Source organism: Sus scrofa, chromosome 1 (assembly GCF_054392235.1).
Source record: "Sus scrofa isolate SSC_HxYL_T2T_F1_AM1 chromosome 1, Sscrofa_HxYL_maternal_Yorkshire_Landrace_v2.0, whole genome shotgun sequence".
NCBI classification, from domain to species: Eukaryota; Metazoa; Chordata; class Mammalia; order Artiodactyla; family Suidae; genus Sus; species Sus scrofa.
Window position 1 is genome coordinate 228,279,488 of NC_139383.1, and position 15,977 is coordinate 228,295,464.

Consider the following 15,977-nt stretch of genomic DNA (forward strand, 5'->3'; position numbering starts at 1 on the left):
AAACTGTTCTTGATTTTAGACAATGGAATCTGAATCTATAAATGATTGCTTCCTTTAGTGCTTGGAAGAAAATTATTCAGAATGAATAAGCTTGCCAGCTCTATCATGTAAATAACAACAGCTCTTTCCTTTCCTGAAAATCTAAAAGCTGGAAAGCAGATTCTTCAAATGACTGAAAATAAAGTACAACCTGTATGGACAGAAAGATCAAGCTTTAAGTCATGAATGGGGTGAGGGTTCCACGAGTGCCTCATCAATATTATACACGATATAATCATTATTGGCTGACTTGAAACACAACACTGACATAGAATTCTCACACACACAGATTCTGCTTGGACAGAATTCCCACTTACAGCACAAAAATTCTTCCCTCAGAATTTCTGCCTATTAAATGAGAATCAGGCTATGGGGCACAAACAAAATGATTAATCCTTTCCTTATCCTTTTAAAACAGTGAATAGTGCTGTAGGCTGGTATTCACCTAGACAGAACCATGTCATCAAAACACTTGAATCACTCTGGCACTCTGAATTCTAGGCCAAACACCAGGCAGAACAGAGAAAGACCATGAGAGACCTTATTTTATAATAAAGTATTAATTTCCTCAGGATCAAATTATTCAAATCACTTAAAAAAGACATTTATTGAGTCCCTATTATATGCGAGCCACACAACTAGGTATTTGGACATTAATCTCCTCTAATAGCAAATGGGGTAATGACCTACATCCCTACTTTCCAGATACGGAAACTGAGGATTCCAGAAAATAAGAGTATGTATCTAAATTAGAGCCTGATGCTATCAGAATTCAAATCTAAGACTCTTGACTCCTGGCTCTGTGCTCATACTACCATACCAAGAAAGCAAGGAAAAAAGCCTATAAGAATTGTAATGAATGTAATGAAAATCATTACTAATCAGATTTTAGTAAAGGCCTCTCACCTGAAAATCCAAGATATTATTTCTAGGACCTCATAAGATTTCACAGAAATTAAAAAATCAGTTCCTTTATTTCATGAATAAGAATATGGGGAAATATTTAGCTTTTAGTACCTCCTTGTCTAGGGAAAGAATTAACTTTTACATCTGATAAAGATGACCTTTAATTTCATTTCCCCTCACATGCTCTCTTGAAAAATCAGAGGCTTTAAGCTGGCTAGTTAAAAACTTTTGCTCCTCACTTCAAAAATCAAACTATTTTAAAGTGTCAGGGCTGTTGAATTACAGTAGGGACCAAACATTTCAATGGCTGGAATCAGAAGATGACACTCTGTCGGTGTAATAAATAAACATCCACGCGATGAAAGGTTCAGACAGCAGGCTGTGTTGCATGAGAGTGCTTGTGATTCCTGTATTAATTAAGACTGTCACAAAAATAAACTATCATGAATGACCTAAAGGGCCTATGGATGGACTTAGCATTGCTATTATACGTTGGTTGAAATTTCACTTCTGGGTTTAACCAGAGCGAGTTAGACTACACAGAGGTATGATTTTGTACTGAGGCCCAGGGCTCCAAAGAAAGAGGAAAAGAAGAGGACCTTGGGAAGTGCCTGTGATGGACACTCTTCGGGTGGCCTAGGCTTGACATTTCTCAGACCAGTAGGTAAAGTGCCCAGGGACTACCCTATGTTGCTCCTTGAGAGCACACAGGCAGAAAGACTTCAGTTGGGTACTTTCAAATTTTATGTGGTATTTTCCCTTTCAGGAGCAAAGTATCTAAATCAAACTCTTTGGGCTGACCCACTTAAAACTGGAGAAAATTGTTCATGCAGAACTGACAATTATCCCCCTTGACCCTGAAGATGTGGGGGGATGCAACAGGTTCCAAAGGCCATGGAATAACTGCTCAAAATCTTTTCCAAACCAGCCTCCAGTGAATCAGTAAACTCAACACTGGTGTGCAACATGTGATTAACAAGTGAATATTTCTGGAAAACCTCAGAGCTGAAAAGGCAGGATCATTTCACTTCCAGAGGGAATTAGGAGGGAAATGCTGGCCTACCCCAAACCATCCTTTAAAAAGAGTCCCCAAACCTGGACTCTTCTAAGAAAATAAACCAGCCCATCTCAACTATTTGGCTGCAGGGACATCAAATCACTCCCCGATGCATTTGTTATTTAAACTGTGATAGGGCACATAACCCTTTCCTAAAAAGGGCCTAAGCCACTTTGCTCTTCTTGGGGAAAAGAGTTAAGCAGTGAAGGCTTGCTCCTCTACTTCTCTCTTTTCTTCTCATGAATGGCCTTTGCTAAGATAATTCCAGGATGTTATTTATTTACCAGAAGCTGACTTGACTTTGCATAAAGATCTGGAGGAGCAAATCTGACCCTGAGAATCCATTAACTTTCACAGATTTTTTTTTTATTTGAGGGGGCACAGGCATCAGGAAGGGGAGCAGGCAGCAACAAATATACCGAGATTCAGAAGCAGCAGTTGGAGAGAAAGGTGCATGAGGCTGGGAGAGGCACAGCCTGCCCACCCACCTCCAGCTCCAGTTTCCAAATGGAAGGTGGGAATTTCAAAGAAGCCTCACCTGCTGGATATCCCTACCTGTGCCAGCTCATAGAGGGAAGGAGAAACACTTGACTTCAACCCCACAGGGGCCAAGTTAAGACAACCTGGCAGAAAGAGTGACTAAATAGGGACAATTCATACCTCTGAGCAATGGCCCAGACATCCACCTAATCCAGTGATCTGTGAGGAGTGAATCAGTTAAATACACCTTGTTTAAAAACAAACAACTATGACTAAAAAATTACTTTCAATAGAAAAGCAATGTGGGAGGCAAGGAAGCTCAGGAAGGCTACTTCGGTAGCAGGGGGCAAAGGAAGAAATCTGATAGCTCAGTTTTCCCTTGACTTCCTGTGGGCCATAACTGCACATCCCTGAATCTGAGCACGAATCTGGCAGGTTTTCTCTGTCTCAGTGCGGGCAGCGGCTTGCCACGTGAAGACACTTTTCCAGGCACTGCCCATGGTGAGCGACCAACTGTAACATCTATATCCTCTCTTCCGCCGGGACCTGGCCATCCCTGAGGTTAAGCTGCCTCTTCCAGTCCAACCGCGAACCATCATCTATACTCAATCTCTGTCCGGATAACGCGTGGTTTAGGAAAAAGGCTGGGGGAAGAGGTGCAGATAGGATTTAAAAAATTAAACCACGTTTGCTTCCAAAGGGAAGAACCAAGAGCTACTTGCCTCCCGTTCTCCCTTGCAAGCCCCTTTGATCATTTCGGGTAAAGCAGGAACCCGAAGCTGGCGGAATACCCAAATGGGAGTACCCAAAGAGCTTTGTTCTTCTCCAGCAGAAATCAACACCCTCGAGGGACAACCGCGTGGTATCCGAGGCCGAGGGGGCGCCGAAGGACCCGGGCACCAGGTGAGCCAGCGCTATGCCCACCCTCGCACCCGCCCGCCCCACACGCGGCCCGGGCGCTGGGAGTGCGTGAGGGTGCGCGCGTCGCCCACCCGCCGCGCTGCTCACCTAGCACCACTGAGGCCACGGTGGAGAGCAGCAGCCAATTATTCCTCAGGAAACGCTTCCAGTCGCATCCTTTCCTCGCCGGTTTCCCCATGGCTGACGCCTGGGCTCGGAACCACAGTAGAGGTGGCTGCTATTGTGCGTGAGGCTCGGCCGCGCACGCGGGGGCCGGGTGACCAGGGACCTCTGGTGGCTCCCGGAGCGCAGTGAAGGAAGGTTGCGGGCGCACTGGGGAGAAGGTGTGCGCTAGCCGCTGCAGTCTCTGCTGCTGCTGCTGCTGTCACCGCCGCCGCCACCACCTGAGATTGCTCACCGCGCCTGCCGCCCTTGCTAGCTCGGTGGCTGTGCTTGGCGAGTGCGCCCAGCTCCTCCCGCCGCCGCCGCCGCGTTTTGCGGCGCCGGGGCCAACCAACACGGAAGGAGGGAGGAGCGGCGGGCCTAGAAAAGAGGGCGGGTGGGTGGGTGCGTGCGTGGTGCTCCCTGAGTCGCGGTACAGCAGGCGTGGGGGGGCGCCCCGAGCTGTGGCTAGAGGAGGGATTGCTGCTCTGGAACCATTGTGCCCTGCCCCAGCCTTAGGCTGGAACCTCTGGCTTTTTAAATTATTTTTTATTTTTTTGGACAGGTTAGGTTTTCGGATTTATGGTTTCCTCCTCGCCCTCATCCAGAGGGGCGGGGTCACTGGCCGCTTTGGCTTGGACTTCATCCCTCACACCCCGACCCCTCCCCTTTCTCCACACCAGCCATTGCCTGTCAGCTGCACCAGAAAAGGGAGAGTTGGGGGAAATTGAGTTTTGTCTTGGGTCCCCTTTACTTCTCCACTACAGCCTCGGATTTGCCAGCAGCCTAGAAAGCCTAAAGCCTCTGGGAGGAGGGAAAGAAAGTGCTGGGGGGCAGAGCCGGACTTTGTGAACTTTCACTCGAGGCCTCTAACCCTCTGCCCCCACAGGTGTTATTAACTTTCCTCTTTGAGTCGAGGGAGGTGAAGCTCCAACAGGATTGACTGTGAACTCGGGGCTTGGAATGGACCCTCTTAGAACTTCATTCGCTCCTTGACTCGCTCTATGGCCGCCCAAGGCTCCAAAGCTGTGAAATTTGGCAGAATAATTAGGACTGAGAACCCGACCAAGCTGTTGTGAGGAGAAGGTGGGCGGGCCCATCCCTAAGGCCAAGTGCTCTGGAAAGGCAAATACGGGAAAGGTGGAGAAACTAGGTAAGTGCGGCTAAGGGAATTTTCTAATTCTCTTACATTCTTCTGTTTTTGCACCCTCGCTTATATGAAACTTTTTCCTTCCCTTTACCCCCCCACCCCCCCACCCCCGCACCTCTAGTCTGCCTCCTCATCAGCTAAGTAAGCCCTGAACTTTTCTGCTATTGTAGAGTCTACTCTGATTGGGGAGTGTGGGGGAATCTCCCCAACTAGATTTTCTGATGACTAAAACCCCACCATTAGAGGTCCATTTTCTTGACTTAAATTAATAGAAATGTCCTGGAAGAGAAATGAAATTTTATGAACACTTTAGTGAACACTGAGTTTATCAGCTCCTTTCCAGAAAATAAATTTTGAGAGAAGGAACAACAGAAGGACACCAAGGTCACTGTGCCTGAGGAGGATCTGAAAAAAATGTCAAAAGGGAAACACTCAAGAAAGAGGGGACAAAGATATCCATTCCACAGTAAAAAAGCTGGAAATACTCAGATGTCCAACATGAAAGGAATGGTAAACATATTATGGAACTGCCATGCAACTGTACATTATGCAACCTATATAAAGGAAGTTTATGAAATTTCTAATAGCATGGGATAGCACATGTCACAGTATGAGGGAAAACAAGGATTAAAGTTGTATATATAATGTGATCACAACACAACTACACAAAACAAACATAAAGCCATATACTTAGAGAAAAGTCTAAAAGGAAACAGAATTTTAACAGTGGTCATCTTTGGGTGATAATATCATGTTTGAATCTTTTTACTTTTTATCTTTCTGAATTTTCCAAAGTGTTTACCATAAGCATACCCATTACAGTTGTGGAGAGGGCTGTACTTGAGAAATAAACAGGTGCGAAAGAGAGAAAAAAGGGGAAGAATTTAGGACAAACTCTGTACATCACAAGTTTTTGAGGTGTGGTAAGATTGTTACACCTGAGTTTTGGGTATGGGATATTTAGGTTTAAATCCCAGCACCACCATTTACCAGTTGGGTGATCTTCAGCTTAAATTTTTTGTGTCTCAGTTTCCACATCTGTTATTGGGGGTACTAAAAGTATTTATCTCATGATGATATTGTAAGAATCGAGTACAAGAATGGATGTAAAAGACTTAGAATAGTTCTTGGCACAAACCAGGTATCATCATGAGTTTTACTTGGCGGTCAACCGGGCAGGCATCTTTTTTTTTTTTTTTTTTTTTGCTTTTTAGGGCCACCCTGGAGGCATATGCAGGTTACAGGCTAGGAGTCAAATCAGAGCTACAGCTGCTGGCCTACGCAAGGGCCACAGTGAAGTGGGATCCGAGATCAATCTGCGACCCACACCATAGCTCATGGCAACGCTGGATCCTTAACCCACTTAGCTAGACCAGGGATCAAACCTGCATCCTCATGTATGCCAGTCAGATTCATTTCCGCTGAGTCACGACGGGAACTCATGGGCAGGCATCTTCTTATTTTCTCTCTCTTGTTGTCTGCCTGTGATGCACACAGCCTGAGCCACATTACAACAACAAGAATTCTTGTATATTAGTCAACAGTCATTGCCCTTTCGAATTATAGTCAATGGACCCTAAATATATTATACTTTCACACCTAAAGCCCATATAGTACACATTCATTTTATGCTTATTTAAGTTATGCAATTTTAAAATAGTACAATATAAAAAGAATGAAGTCTAAATATATACACTTACTTTGAAATAATTAAAATCTCTTAAATTAAAAATGAAAATAAAAAAATGTCAAAAGCTCAAAGCACATGGGCCAAGTGAATAATACACTGTGTTTATGCTGTTGCTACATGACAGTTCCACTTTACCTGGTAATAAAAGATAATTAATAAGCAAATACTTATAACGCACATAAGCCAGACCACTTTGGTCCTCAAAACAACTTTATACATAGTAGCCACTTTGGTCCTCACAACTTAATGAAGTAAGGACTAGTATTACCTCATGAGGCTACTGGAAGAATCAAATGAGATATGTGTATTATCTTCATCTTCATCTTATAGCAGAGGAATCTGAGGCAAAAAAAAAAAAATTAACTTGCTTAGGTTCCCTTCATTAGTAAGAGAAGGATCTAGTTTTGAACTAGGTGGTCTTGCTCAAGCTAAATGCACAATGCATTAAACCACCACCTCTTATATAAGGAACAAATACAGACTTGTTCTGGGAAAATTACTCTTGAGTTACATAAATTTTACTTCATGCAAAAATCCTTCCATCCACATCCAAGAGACATCATGATGTCCTACAGTGCTATGCTCAAGTAGAAACCGCATACATTTTATGGGGCAGTGGTTGAACTCTCAAATTCTCTCTCCATTGCTGCTACTGGAACTTAATAATTCTATGTGATTTCTCTGCCAAAGACAGGAATTGGTATAGGACGCATCATTTTCAGAAAGGGAGGGCCCCTAATGCTTAAGTTCTAGTCTTTTTACTTTCTTAGGTTGTGATATTCATGGACACAAATAATTACAGATTGGACAAGAATTAAGAGGCATTTCCTTTGTAAACTCTGCTAGAGAAACTTGACCACTCAGCTCCTGGAACAAAAACGTCACTCTTCCTGGGAAAAGACCTTAAGGCCAAGTAGAAAGAATTGTTAGAAGTGTACCCCCTTCAATAGATGTTACCATCTCCCCTTTCCCAGGTTCTTCAACTTCCTTCATCCTGCTGAAACACACCTTTGGCCAGTTCTCACTAGATTACATTTTGCTAGTGTGCTTACTTTCTTTTCCTTCTGTCCCTCCCTCCATCCCTCTTTTCCTTCCTTCCTTTCTTTTTACCATTTAAATAACTCTGACATTTCCATTTTTTATTGTTTCTTTCTTTTAAAATTTTTTTAAACTTAGGACTCTCTTGTTAGTTATTACAGAAAAGAGACTTTGACTTTGCCACATAAGGTTAAACCATCAGCTGACAGCCTGGCCTTATATATTAATTGGGATAGAAATGAAAAAGGCATTCAGAAGAAAAAAGTAAGGCATCAGCTTCTGAGCATCTCTCAAAATAGTATGCTAGTTGCATTCTACCACCATAAAACATATGCAGTTGGATGCTTTGTTCTCATCCTGTGGCAATGGAGAGAATGAGATCACGGGTACCAGAGTCTCCTTCAGCCTCTACATCTATGCAGCCATTCATGACAAATAGTAAGAAAGAAGCTGTCAGCATATTCAGATACCCTTTTTAGCAACCTTCTTTTTATCTTCCAATCTTGATCTGTATTTCTCTTAAAATTAAAAATTAAGGAGTGAAAGAACTATAACTCATTAACTCTTCAAATAATTCTCCAAATAATATATTCTAAAAATTATTTGGCCTGAAGAGACTTACGTTTTATTTAGAAATCCTTGAACTCTTGGATTCAACAGAACTTTGCCCTATAGGCTTTATCGCTCACTCTGACAGACTGAAGAGCAATTCCATTTCATTTTAGTATAGGGGGGAAAAAAGTTATCTGCTTCATAGAAACTGTGTGTCCTTGAACAAGTCATTTAATCTCTTTGAACCTCAATTTCCTCATCCAAAGTTATCATTTAAAGTAATAGATATAAATGTTCAATACATATTTGAAACATATGAAAAAATTTTCAATCTTACTAGTACTTAAAGAAATGAAAATTTAAACAAATAAGTATTTATCACTTGAACAAAGATATTTTAACATAAAATATTTATGTTAAAATTATTTAAGTTCATAACTATGAAATTTATAATTTTAACATTATAAATTATAAACTTAGTGACGGTATGGAGAAATGGGCAGTGTCATACCCTGCCGTGGACCTAGAAAATGCTATGACTTTAATAAGAATAATCAGGCAGTTTGTAACAATATTCCATCAAAAGTGTTTGTATTTTTAACTCAACCATTCTACCTCTAGAAATTCATAGCAAAAAAAAAAAAAAAAAATTCTAAAGGGCTGTTATCCCAACTGAGTTGGAAACAATTTAATTGTCTAGTAAAGTGGACTGGTTAAAGATTTATTAAGTGTATAAAATATAGTGGACAATAGAATATCATTCAGGAATTGAAAAACATATTTTAGTATAATATTAAATTACATGGTGGGGGGACTAAGATGGCAGAGTAGTAGGATGTGACGCTCACCTCCTCTCACAAATACATCAAAAGTACATCTACATTGGGAATGATTTGTACAGAAAATTTACTGAATGCAGGCAAAAGACCTCAGGATTTTGCTAGAGCAATAAAATCTCCACATAACTGGGTAGGACCAAAGGAAAAAGAGAAACTGAGAAAGGAAAGGAGATAGAACTTGCATCTCTAGGAGGGACCTGGGAAACAAGAAAAATTCCTGCACCCTGGGAAGTTGCCTACCAGCAGGGAGATCAGCCAGGACAGAGGAACTTCAGCCTTGGAGGAGAACACAACAATTGGTTCAGAACAATTAAAATGCACTCCCCAGCTCCAGAAGATTAACCACTGTTTTAGGCAGGGGCAGGGAACTGAACTCTGGAGACCAGACTGAGGGAGAGAACTGGGGCCTGAGCAGGTAAAAACTGGGGTGAGCAGCACAGAAAGTCTGCAGGGGCTAGAATCTAGGGTGACCACATCTGAGGGTCTAAGCTGAGGAAAGCCAGACTGGCATAAAGGCCAGGTGCCATTGTTTAGGGTGCAGGAGGAAAGGGGTGGGATCCACCACTATAATCTGGTTCCTTGCAGGCACTCTCAGGCAGCAGATCACAGCCTAATCCAGCTCCAGGAATGATATAAGGAGTAGTTAGTTGCTACCTGGCTGAGGAGGGGTCGAGGGAGCAGCTGCCACCAGCTACAGGGAGTGGTTATACAAACCACCAGAGGGGCCAAGGGAGCAGCCAAGGCCAGAGCCAGCCACTGGGAGTGGTCATGCCAGCTGCCTAGGAGAGGTTGTGGGAGCCTCTGCCAACCCCAGCCCCCTCCAGAAGCAGTCCTATAAATGGCTGACACCCCCTTCATGGACTCCATCCCTAGCAGCCACCCAGCTCCAGGAGAGGCATTGAGCCACCACTCTTCCCATCCTGTGCTCTTGGAGCATGTGAGCCATCACCACCACCAAGGACGGGGTACCAAGGGACCAAAAGAAGTTAGACAATATGAGACAACAGTGAAATATGTTTCAGACAAGAGAAAAAGATAAAAACACACAAAAACAATTAAATGAAGAGGAGATAGATAATCTACCAGAAAAAGAATTCAGAGTGATGCTAGTGAAGATGATCCAAGATTTCAGGAAAAGAATGAAGGCAGGGATCAAGAAATTACAAGAAATGTAGTTCCCCTTGTGGCTCAGTGGTTAACAAATCTGACTAGGAACCATGAGGCTGTGCCTTCGATCCCTGGCCTTGCTCAATGGTTGGGGATCTGGCATTGCCATGAGCTGTGGTGTAGGTTGCAGACGTGGCTCGGGTTCCGCGTTGCTGTGGCTCTGGCATAGGCCGGCAGCTACAGCTCCAATTAGACCCCTAGCCTGGGAACCTCCATATACCATGGGAGCAGCCCTAGAAAAGGCAAAAAGGCAAAAAGAGAGAGAAAAAAAGAAATTACAAGAAATGTTTAACAAAGAGCTAGGAGATTTAAAGAATATGCAAACAAAGATAAATACCAGAATATCCAGAATGAAAAATACACCAGAAAGAATCAATAGCAGGATAACAGAGGCAGAAGAATGAGGTGAGGTGGAAGACAAGAGTAGTGGACTCACTGCAATGGAAATAAAATAATTTAAAAAAAAGGATGAAAAGAATTGAGGACAGTCTGAGATCTCTGGGACAACAATAAATGCACCAACATTTGTATCATAAGGGTCTCAGAAGGAGAAGAGAGGGAAAGGGCCAGAGAAAATATTTGAAGAGATTAAAGCTGAAAACTTCCTTAATAAGAGAAAGGAAATACTCACTCAAGTTATGGAAGCACAGAGAATCCCATACAGAATAAACTCAAGGACAAACATTGCAATACACATACTAATAAAAATGACAAATATTAAATACAAAGAAAAAATATTAAAAGTAATAAGAGAAAAGCAAGAAGTAACATGTATGAGAGAATCCCCGTTAAATTGCAACTGATTTTTCAGCAGAAACTCTGCAAGCCAGAAGGGATTGGAAAGATATATTTAAGGTGATGAAACCATAAGGGAATGTATTTAGAGCCAAGAATATTCTGCCCCATAAGGCTCTCATTCAGATGTGACAGATAAGTCAAAATCTTTACAGACAAGCAAAGCTAAAAGAATTCAGCACCACAAAACCAGCTTTATGGCAATTTCTAAAAGAGCTTCTATAGGTTGAAAAGAAAAGGCCACAAATAGAAACAAGTAAATTATGAATGGGAAAGCTCAACAGTAAAGGCAAACATACAGTAAAGATAGGAAATCATCTACATGCAAATATATCAAAACCTGCAATCATGAGGAAAGGAGAGTACAAATACAGGATATTGCAAATGCATTTAAAATTGAGAGACCAGCAACTTAAAACAATTTTACATATATATAGAATGTTATATCAAAACTTTCTGGGAACCACAAACTAAAAAAGTACAATAGACATATAAAATCAAATAAAGAATATTAAAGACACAAAGGACACTATCTCATGATCAAGGGATCAATTCAAGAAGATGTAAAAATTGTAAATATATATGCCCCTAATATAGGACCACCACATTATATAAGGCAACTTCTAACAGCTGCAAAAGAAGAAATCAACAGTACCACAATAATAGTGGGAGACTTTAACATCCTACTTATATCAATGGACATATCATCCAAATAGAAAAGCAAGAGAAAAACACAGGCCTTAAATGACACATTAGATCAGACATACTTAATTGATATCCACAGAACATTCCATCTGAAAGCAGAAGACACATTCTTCTCAAGTGCACATGGAACTTTCTCCAGGATAGATCATATTCTGGGCTACAAAGCTAGCCTTAGTAAATTTAACAAAACTGAAATCATATCAGGCATTTTTCTGACTAAATACTGTGAGACTAGAAATCAACTACAAGAAAAAACTAGCAAAAAGCAGAAACACATGGAGGCTAAACAACATGCTACTAAACAACTAGTGGATCACTGAAAAAATCAAAGAGGAAATAAAAAAATACCTAGAGACAGGTATAACCCTTCATAGCTCTGGTTAACAAACCCCACTAGGATCCATGAGGATGTGGGTTTGATTCCTGGCTTGGCTCAATGGGTTAAGGATCTGGCATTGCCGTGAGCTGTGGTGTAGATCACAGACATGGTTTGGTTCTCGTGTTGCTATGGCTGTGGTGTAGGTCAGTGGCTGCAGCTCTGCTTCAACCCCTAGGCCTGGGAAACTCCATATGCCACAGGTGTGGCCCTAAAAAACAAACAAACAAACACCTAGAGACAAATGACAATGAAGATATGATGATCCACAACCTATGGGACACAGCAAAAGCAGTTCTCAGAGGGAAGTTTACAGCAATACAATCTCACCTCAGGAAACAAGAAAAATTCCCAAGTAAACAACCTAACTTTACACCTAAAGCAACTAGAGAAAGAAGAACAAACAAAACCCAAAGATAGTAGAAGAAATCATAAAGATCAGAGCAGAAATAAATGAACTAGAAATGAAGAAAACAATAGAAAAGATCAAAGAAACTCAAAGCTGGTTCTTTGAAAAGATCAACAAAATTGGTGAACTTTTAGCCAGTCTCATCAAGAAAAAAAAAGGAGAGGGCTCAAGTCAATAAAATTAGAAAAGAAAAAGAAGAAATCACAACTAACATGACAAATGCAAAGGATCATAAGAGACTACTATAAGCAGCTGTATGCCAATAAAATGGACAACCTAGAAGAAATGGACTAATCCTTAGAAAGATACAATGTTCCAAGATGAGCCAGAAAGGAAGAGAAAATGTGTATAGATGAATCACAGATACTGAAATTGAAACTGTGATTAGGAGTTTCTGTTGTGGCCCAGCAGGTTAAGAATCTGACATAGTATCCATAAGGATATGGGTTCAATCCCTGTCCTTGCTCAGTGGGTTAGTGTTCCAGCATTGCCACAAGCTGTGGTTTAAGTTGCAGATGTGGTGTGGCTGTGGCTGTGGCTGTGGCATAGGCCACAGCTCTGATTTGGCACCTAGCCTGGGAACTTCCTTATGCTGCAGGTGTAGCAGTAAAAAAGAAAAAAAAAACTGTGATTAAAAACTGTGATTAAAATTTTTTCAGCAAACAAAAGTCCAGGAACAGATGTCTTAATAGATGAATTCTTTTTTTTTTTTTTTTTTTGTCTTTTGTCTTTTTGTTGTTGTTGTTGTTGCTATTTCTTGGGCCGCTCCCGCGGCATATGGAGGTTCCCAGGCTAGGGGTTGAATGAATCGGAGCTGTAGCCACCGGCCTACGCCAGAGCCACAGCAACGCAGGATCCGAGCCGTGTCTGCAACCTACACCACAGCTCACGGCAACGCCAGATCGTTAACCCACTGAGCAAGGGGCAGGGACCGAACCCGCAACCTCATGGTTCCTAGTCGGATTCGTTAACCACTGCGCCACAATGGGAACTCCTTAATAGATGAATTCTAACAAACATTTGGAGAAGAGTTAACACCCATCCTTCTGAAACTTTTCCAAAAATTCAGAGAAAGGAATACTCCCAAACTCATTCTGCGAGGCTACCATCACCCTGATACCAAAACCAGACAAAGACACTGAAAAAAAAAAGAAATTTATAGGCCAGTATCACTGATGAACATAGATGCAAAAATCCTCAACAAAATATTAGCAAACCAAATACAACAATAGATTAACAGGATCTTACACCATGATCAAGTGGGATTCATCCCAGGGATGCAAGGATTTTTCAGTATATGCAAATCAATCAATGTAATATATCACATCAACAAACTGAAAAATAAAAACCATATAGCCATCTCAATAGATACAGAAGAAGCTTTTGACAAAATTCAACATCCACTTTTGATAAAAACTCTCCAGAATGTGGGCATAAAAGGATAATACCTCATCATAATAAAGGTCATATGTAAAAAACCCACAGCTAACATTGTTCTCAATGGTGAATAGCTAAAAGCATTTCTGCTTAGGTCAGGAACAAGACAAAGATGTCCATACTCAACACTTTTATACAATAGTTTTGTATATCCTTGCCATGGCAATCATAAAAGAAAAAGAAATAAAAGGAATCCAAACAGGAAAAGAAGAAATGAATCTGCCACTGTTTGCAGATGACATGATACTAAACATAGAAAATCCTGAAGATGCAACAAGAAGACTACTGGATCTCATCAATGAATTCAGTTAAGTTACAGGATAAAAAGTTAATCACAGAAATCTAGTGCATTCCTATATAGTAACAACAGAAGATTAGAAAAAGAAATTAAGATAATCCCATTTACCATCACATAAAACAATTTAAAATACATAGGAATAAATTTACCTAAAGAGGCAAAAGACCTCTACTCTGAAAACTGTAAGATGCTGATGTAGAAAACTGAAGATGACTCAGGGAGATGGAAGGATATACCATGTTCTTGGATTGGAAGAATCAATATCATCAAAATGATTATACCACCCAAGGCAATCAACAAATTCATTGTAATCCCTATTAAATTACCAATGGCATTTTTTAGAGAAATACAACAAAAATTTTTTAAATTTATATGAAAACAGAGAAGACCTCAAATAGTGAAAGCAATCTTGATAAAGAAAAATGGAACTGGAGGAATCAGGCTTCCTGACCTCAGCCTACACTACAAAGCTACAGTCATTAGAACAGTGTGGTACTGGCACAAAACCAGAAATATAGATCAGTGGAACAGGATAAAAGCCCAGAATTAAATCCATGCACCTATGGTCAATTAATATACAAAAACAGAGGCCAGAATATACAATGGAGAAAAAAAGTCCCTTCAATAAGTGGTGCTGGGAAAACTGGGCAGATACATGTAAAAGAATGAAATTAGAACACTTTTGAACACCATACACAAAAATAAACTCAAAATGGATTAAAGACCTAAATATTAGACTGGATCCTATAAAACTCCTAGAGGAAAACATAGGCAGAAAACTGTCTGACATAAATCACAGTGATATCTTTTTTGATTCACCTTCTAGAGTAATGAAAATTAAAAGTAAATAAATAGACAAATGGGACCTAATTAAACTTAAAAGTTTTTACACAGGAAAGGCAACCATAAAAAAATACAACCCATAGGATGGGAGAAAATCTTTGCAAACAAAGCAACCAACAAGGGATTAATCCCCCAAATATACAAACGTAGTGCTTATATATGTAAAAAAACAACCCAATTAAAAAATGGTCAGAAGCTCTGAATTAACATTTCTTCAAAGAAGACAAACAGATGGTAAAAAAGCACACAGAAAGGTGTTCAATATCACTAATTATTAGAGAAATGCAAATCAAAATCACAATGAGGTATCACCTTACTCTAGTCAGAATGGCCATCATCATAAAATCTGCAAACAGTAAATGCTGGAAAGGCTGTGGGGAAAACAGAACCGTCCTACACTGTTGATGGGTATATAAATTGGTGCAACCACTGTGGAGAACAGTATGGAGGTTCCTTAAAAAACTAAATACAGAAATACCATTTGATCCAACAATCCCACTCCTGTGCATCTATTTTGAAAAGATACATGCACCCCAAAGTTCATTGCAGCCACTGTTTACAATAGTGAAGACTTGGAGACTACCTAAATGTCTATAAACAGAAGAATGTACATAAGATGTGGTACAAAATGCAATGCAATATTACTCAGTTATAAAAAAATGAAATAATGTCATTTGCAGCAACATGGTAGGGCCTAGAAATTATATGAAGTGAAGTAAATCAGACAGAGAAAGACAAATATTGTATGAGATCACTCATATATGGAACTAATAAAAATGATACACAAGAACTTAAAAAGCACAAACTGATTCAGAGATTTAAAAACCAAACTAATGGCTACCAAGGGGGGAACATAGAGGGTAGGGGTAAATTAGCAGGTTGGGATTAACCTACATACACCACTATAGATAAAATAGATAAGTAACATGGACCTATTGTATAGCACAGGGAAATCTACTCAATATTTTGTTAGAAGCTATATGGGAAAACAATCTGAAAAAGAAGGATATGTGTGTATGTATAACTGATTCACTTTGCTGTTCATCTGAAAGAACACAACATTGTAACTCAACTATACTCCAATAAAATTTAAAAAAGAAAAAAATTACATGGGAAAATGGTAAACAGTATTTT

The 15,977-nt window shown here is 40.4% G+C and overlaps 2 protein-coding genes across 25 annotated transcripts in view; one reads left to right on the forward strand and one right to left on the reverse strand.

The window, feature by feature from the left end:
* The window catches only part of SLC1A1 (solute carrier family 1 member 1), a 75,329-nt gene extending 71,426 nt beyond the window's left edge, over positions 1-3,903 (reverse strand). The window contains 1 exon segment of one of the 2 annotated variants that reach the window (NM_001164649.2): positions 3,491-3,903. In NM_001164649.2, coding sequence (NP_001158121.1) covers positions 3,491-3,581 — 91 coding nt within the window. In that variant the 5' untranslated portion in view covers positions 3,582-3,903. 2 annotated transcript variants of the gene reach the window in all.
* The window catches only part of GLIS3 (GLIS family zinc finger 3), a 674,383-nt gene continuing 660,767 nt past the window's right edge, over positions 2,362-15,977 (forward strand). For 9 of the 23 annotated variants that reach the window (XM_084986238.1, XM_084986373.1, XM_084986431.1 and 6 more), the window contains exons 1-2: positions 3,035-3,385; positions 4,434-4,697. The gene's annotated coding sequence lies outside the window, so the exon portion shown is untranslated. Of the gene's footprint in view, positions 2,984-3,034; positions 3,386-3,957; positions 4,698-15,977 lie in introns of those variants that run through there. The other 14 variants (XM_084986381.1, XM_084986399.1, XM_084986390.1 and 11 more) reach the window with 7 other exon arrangements.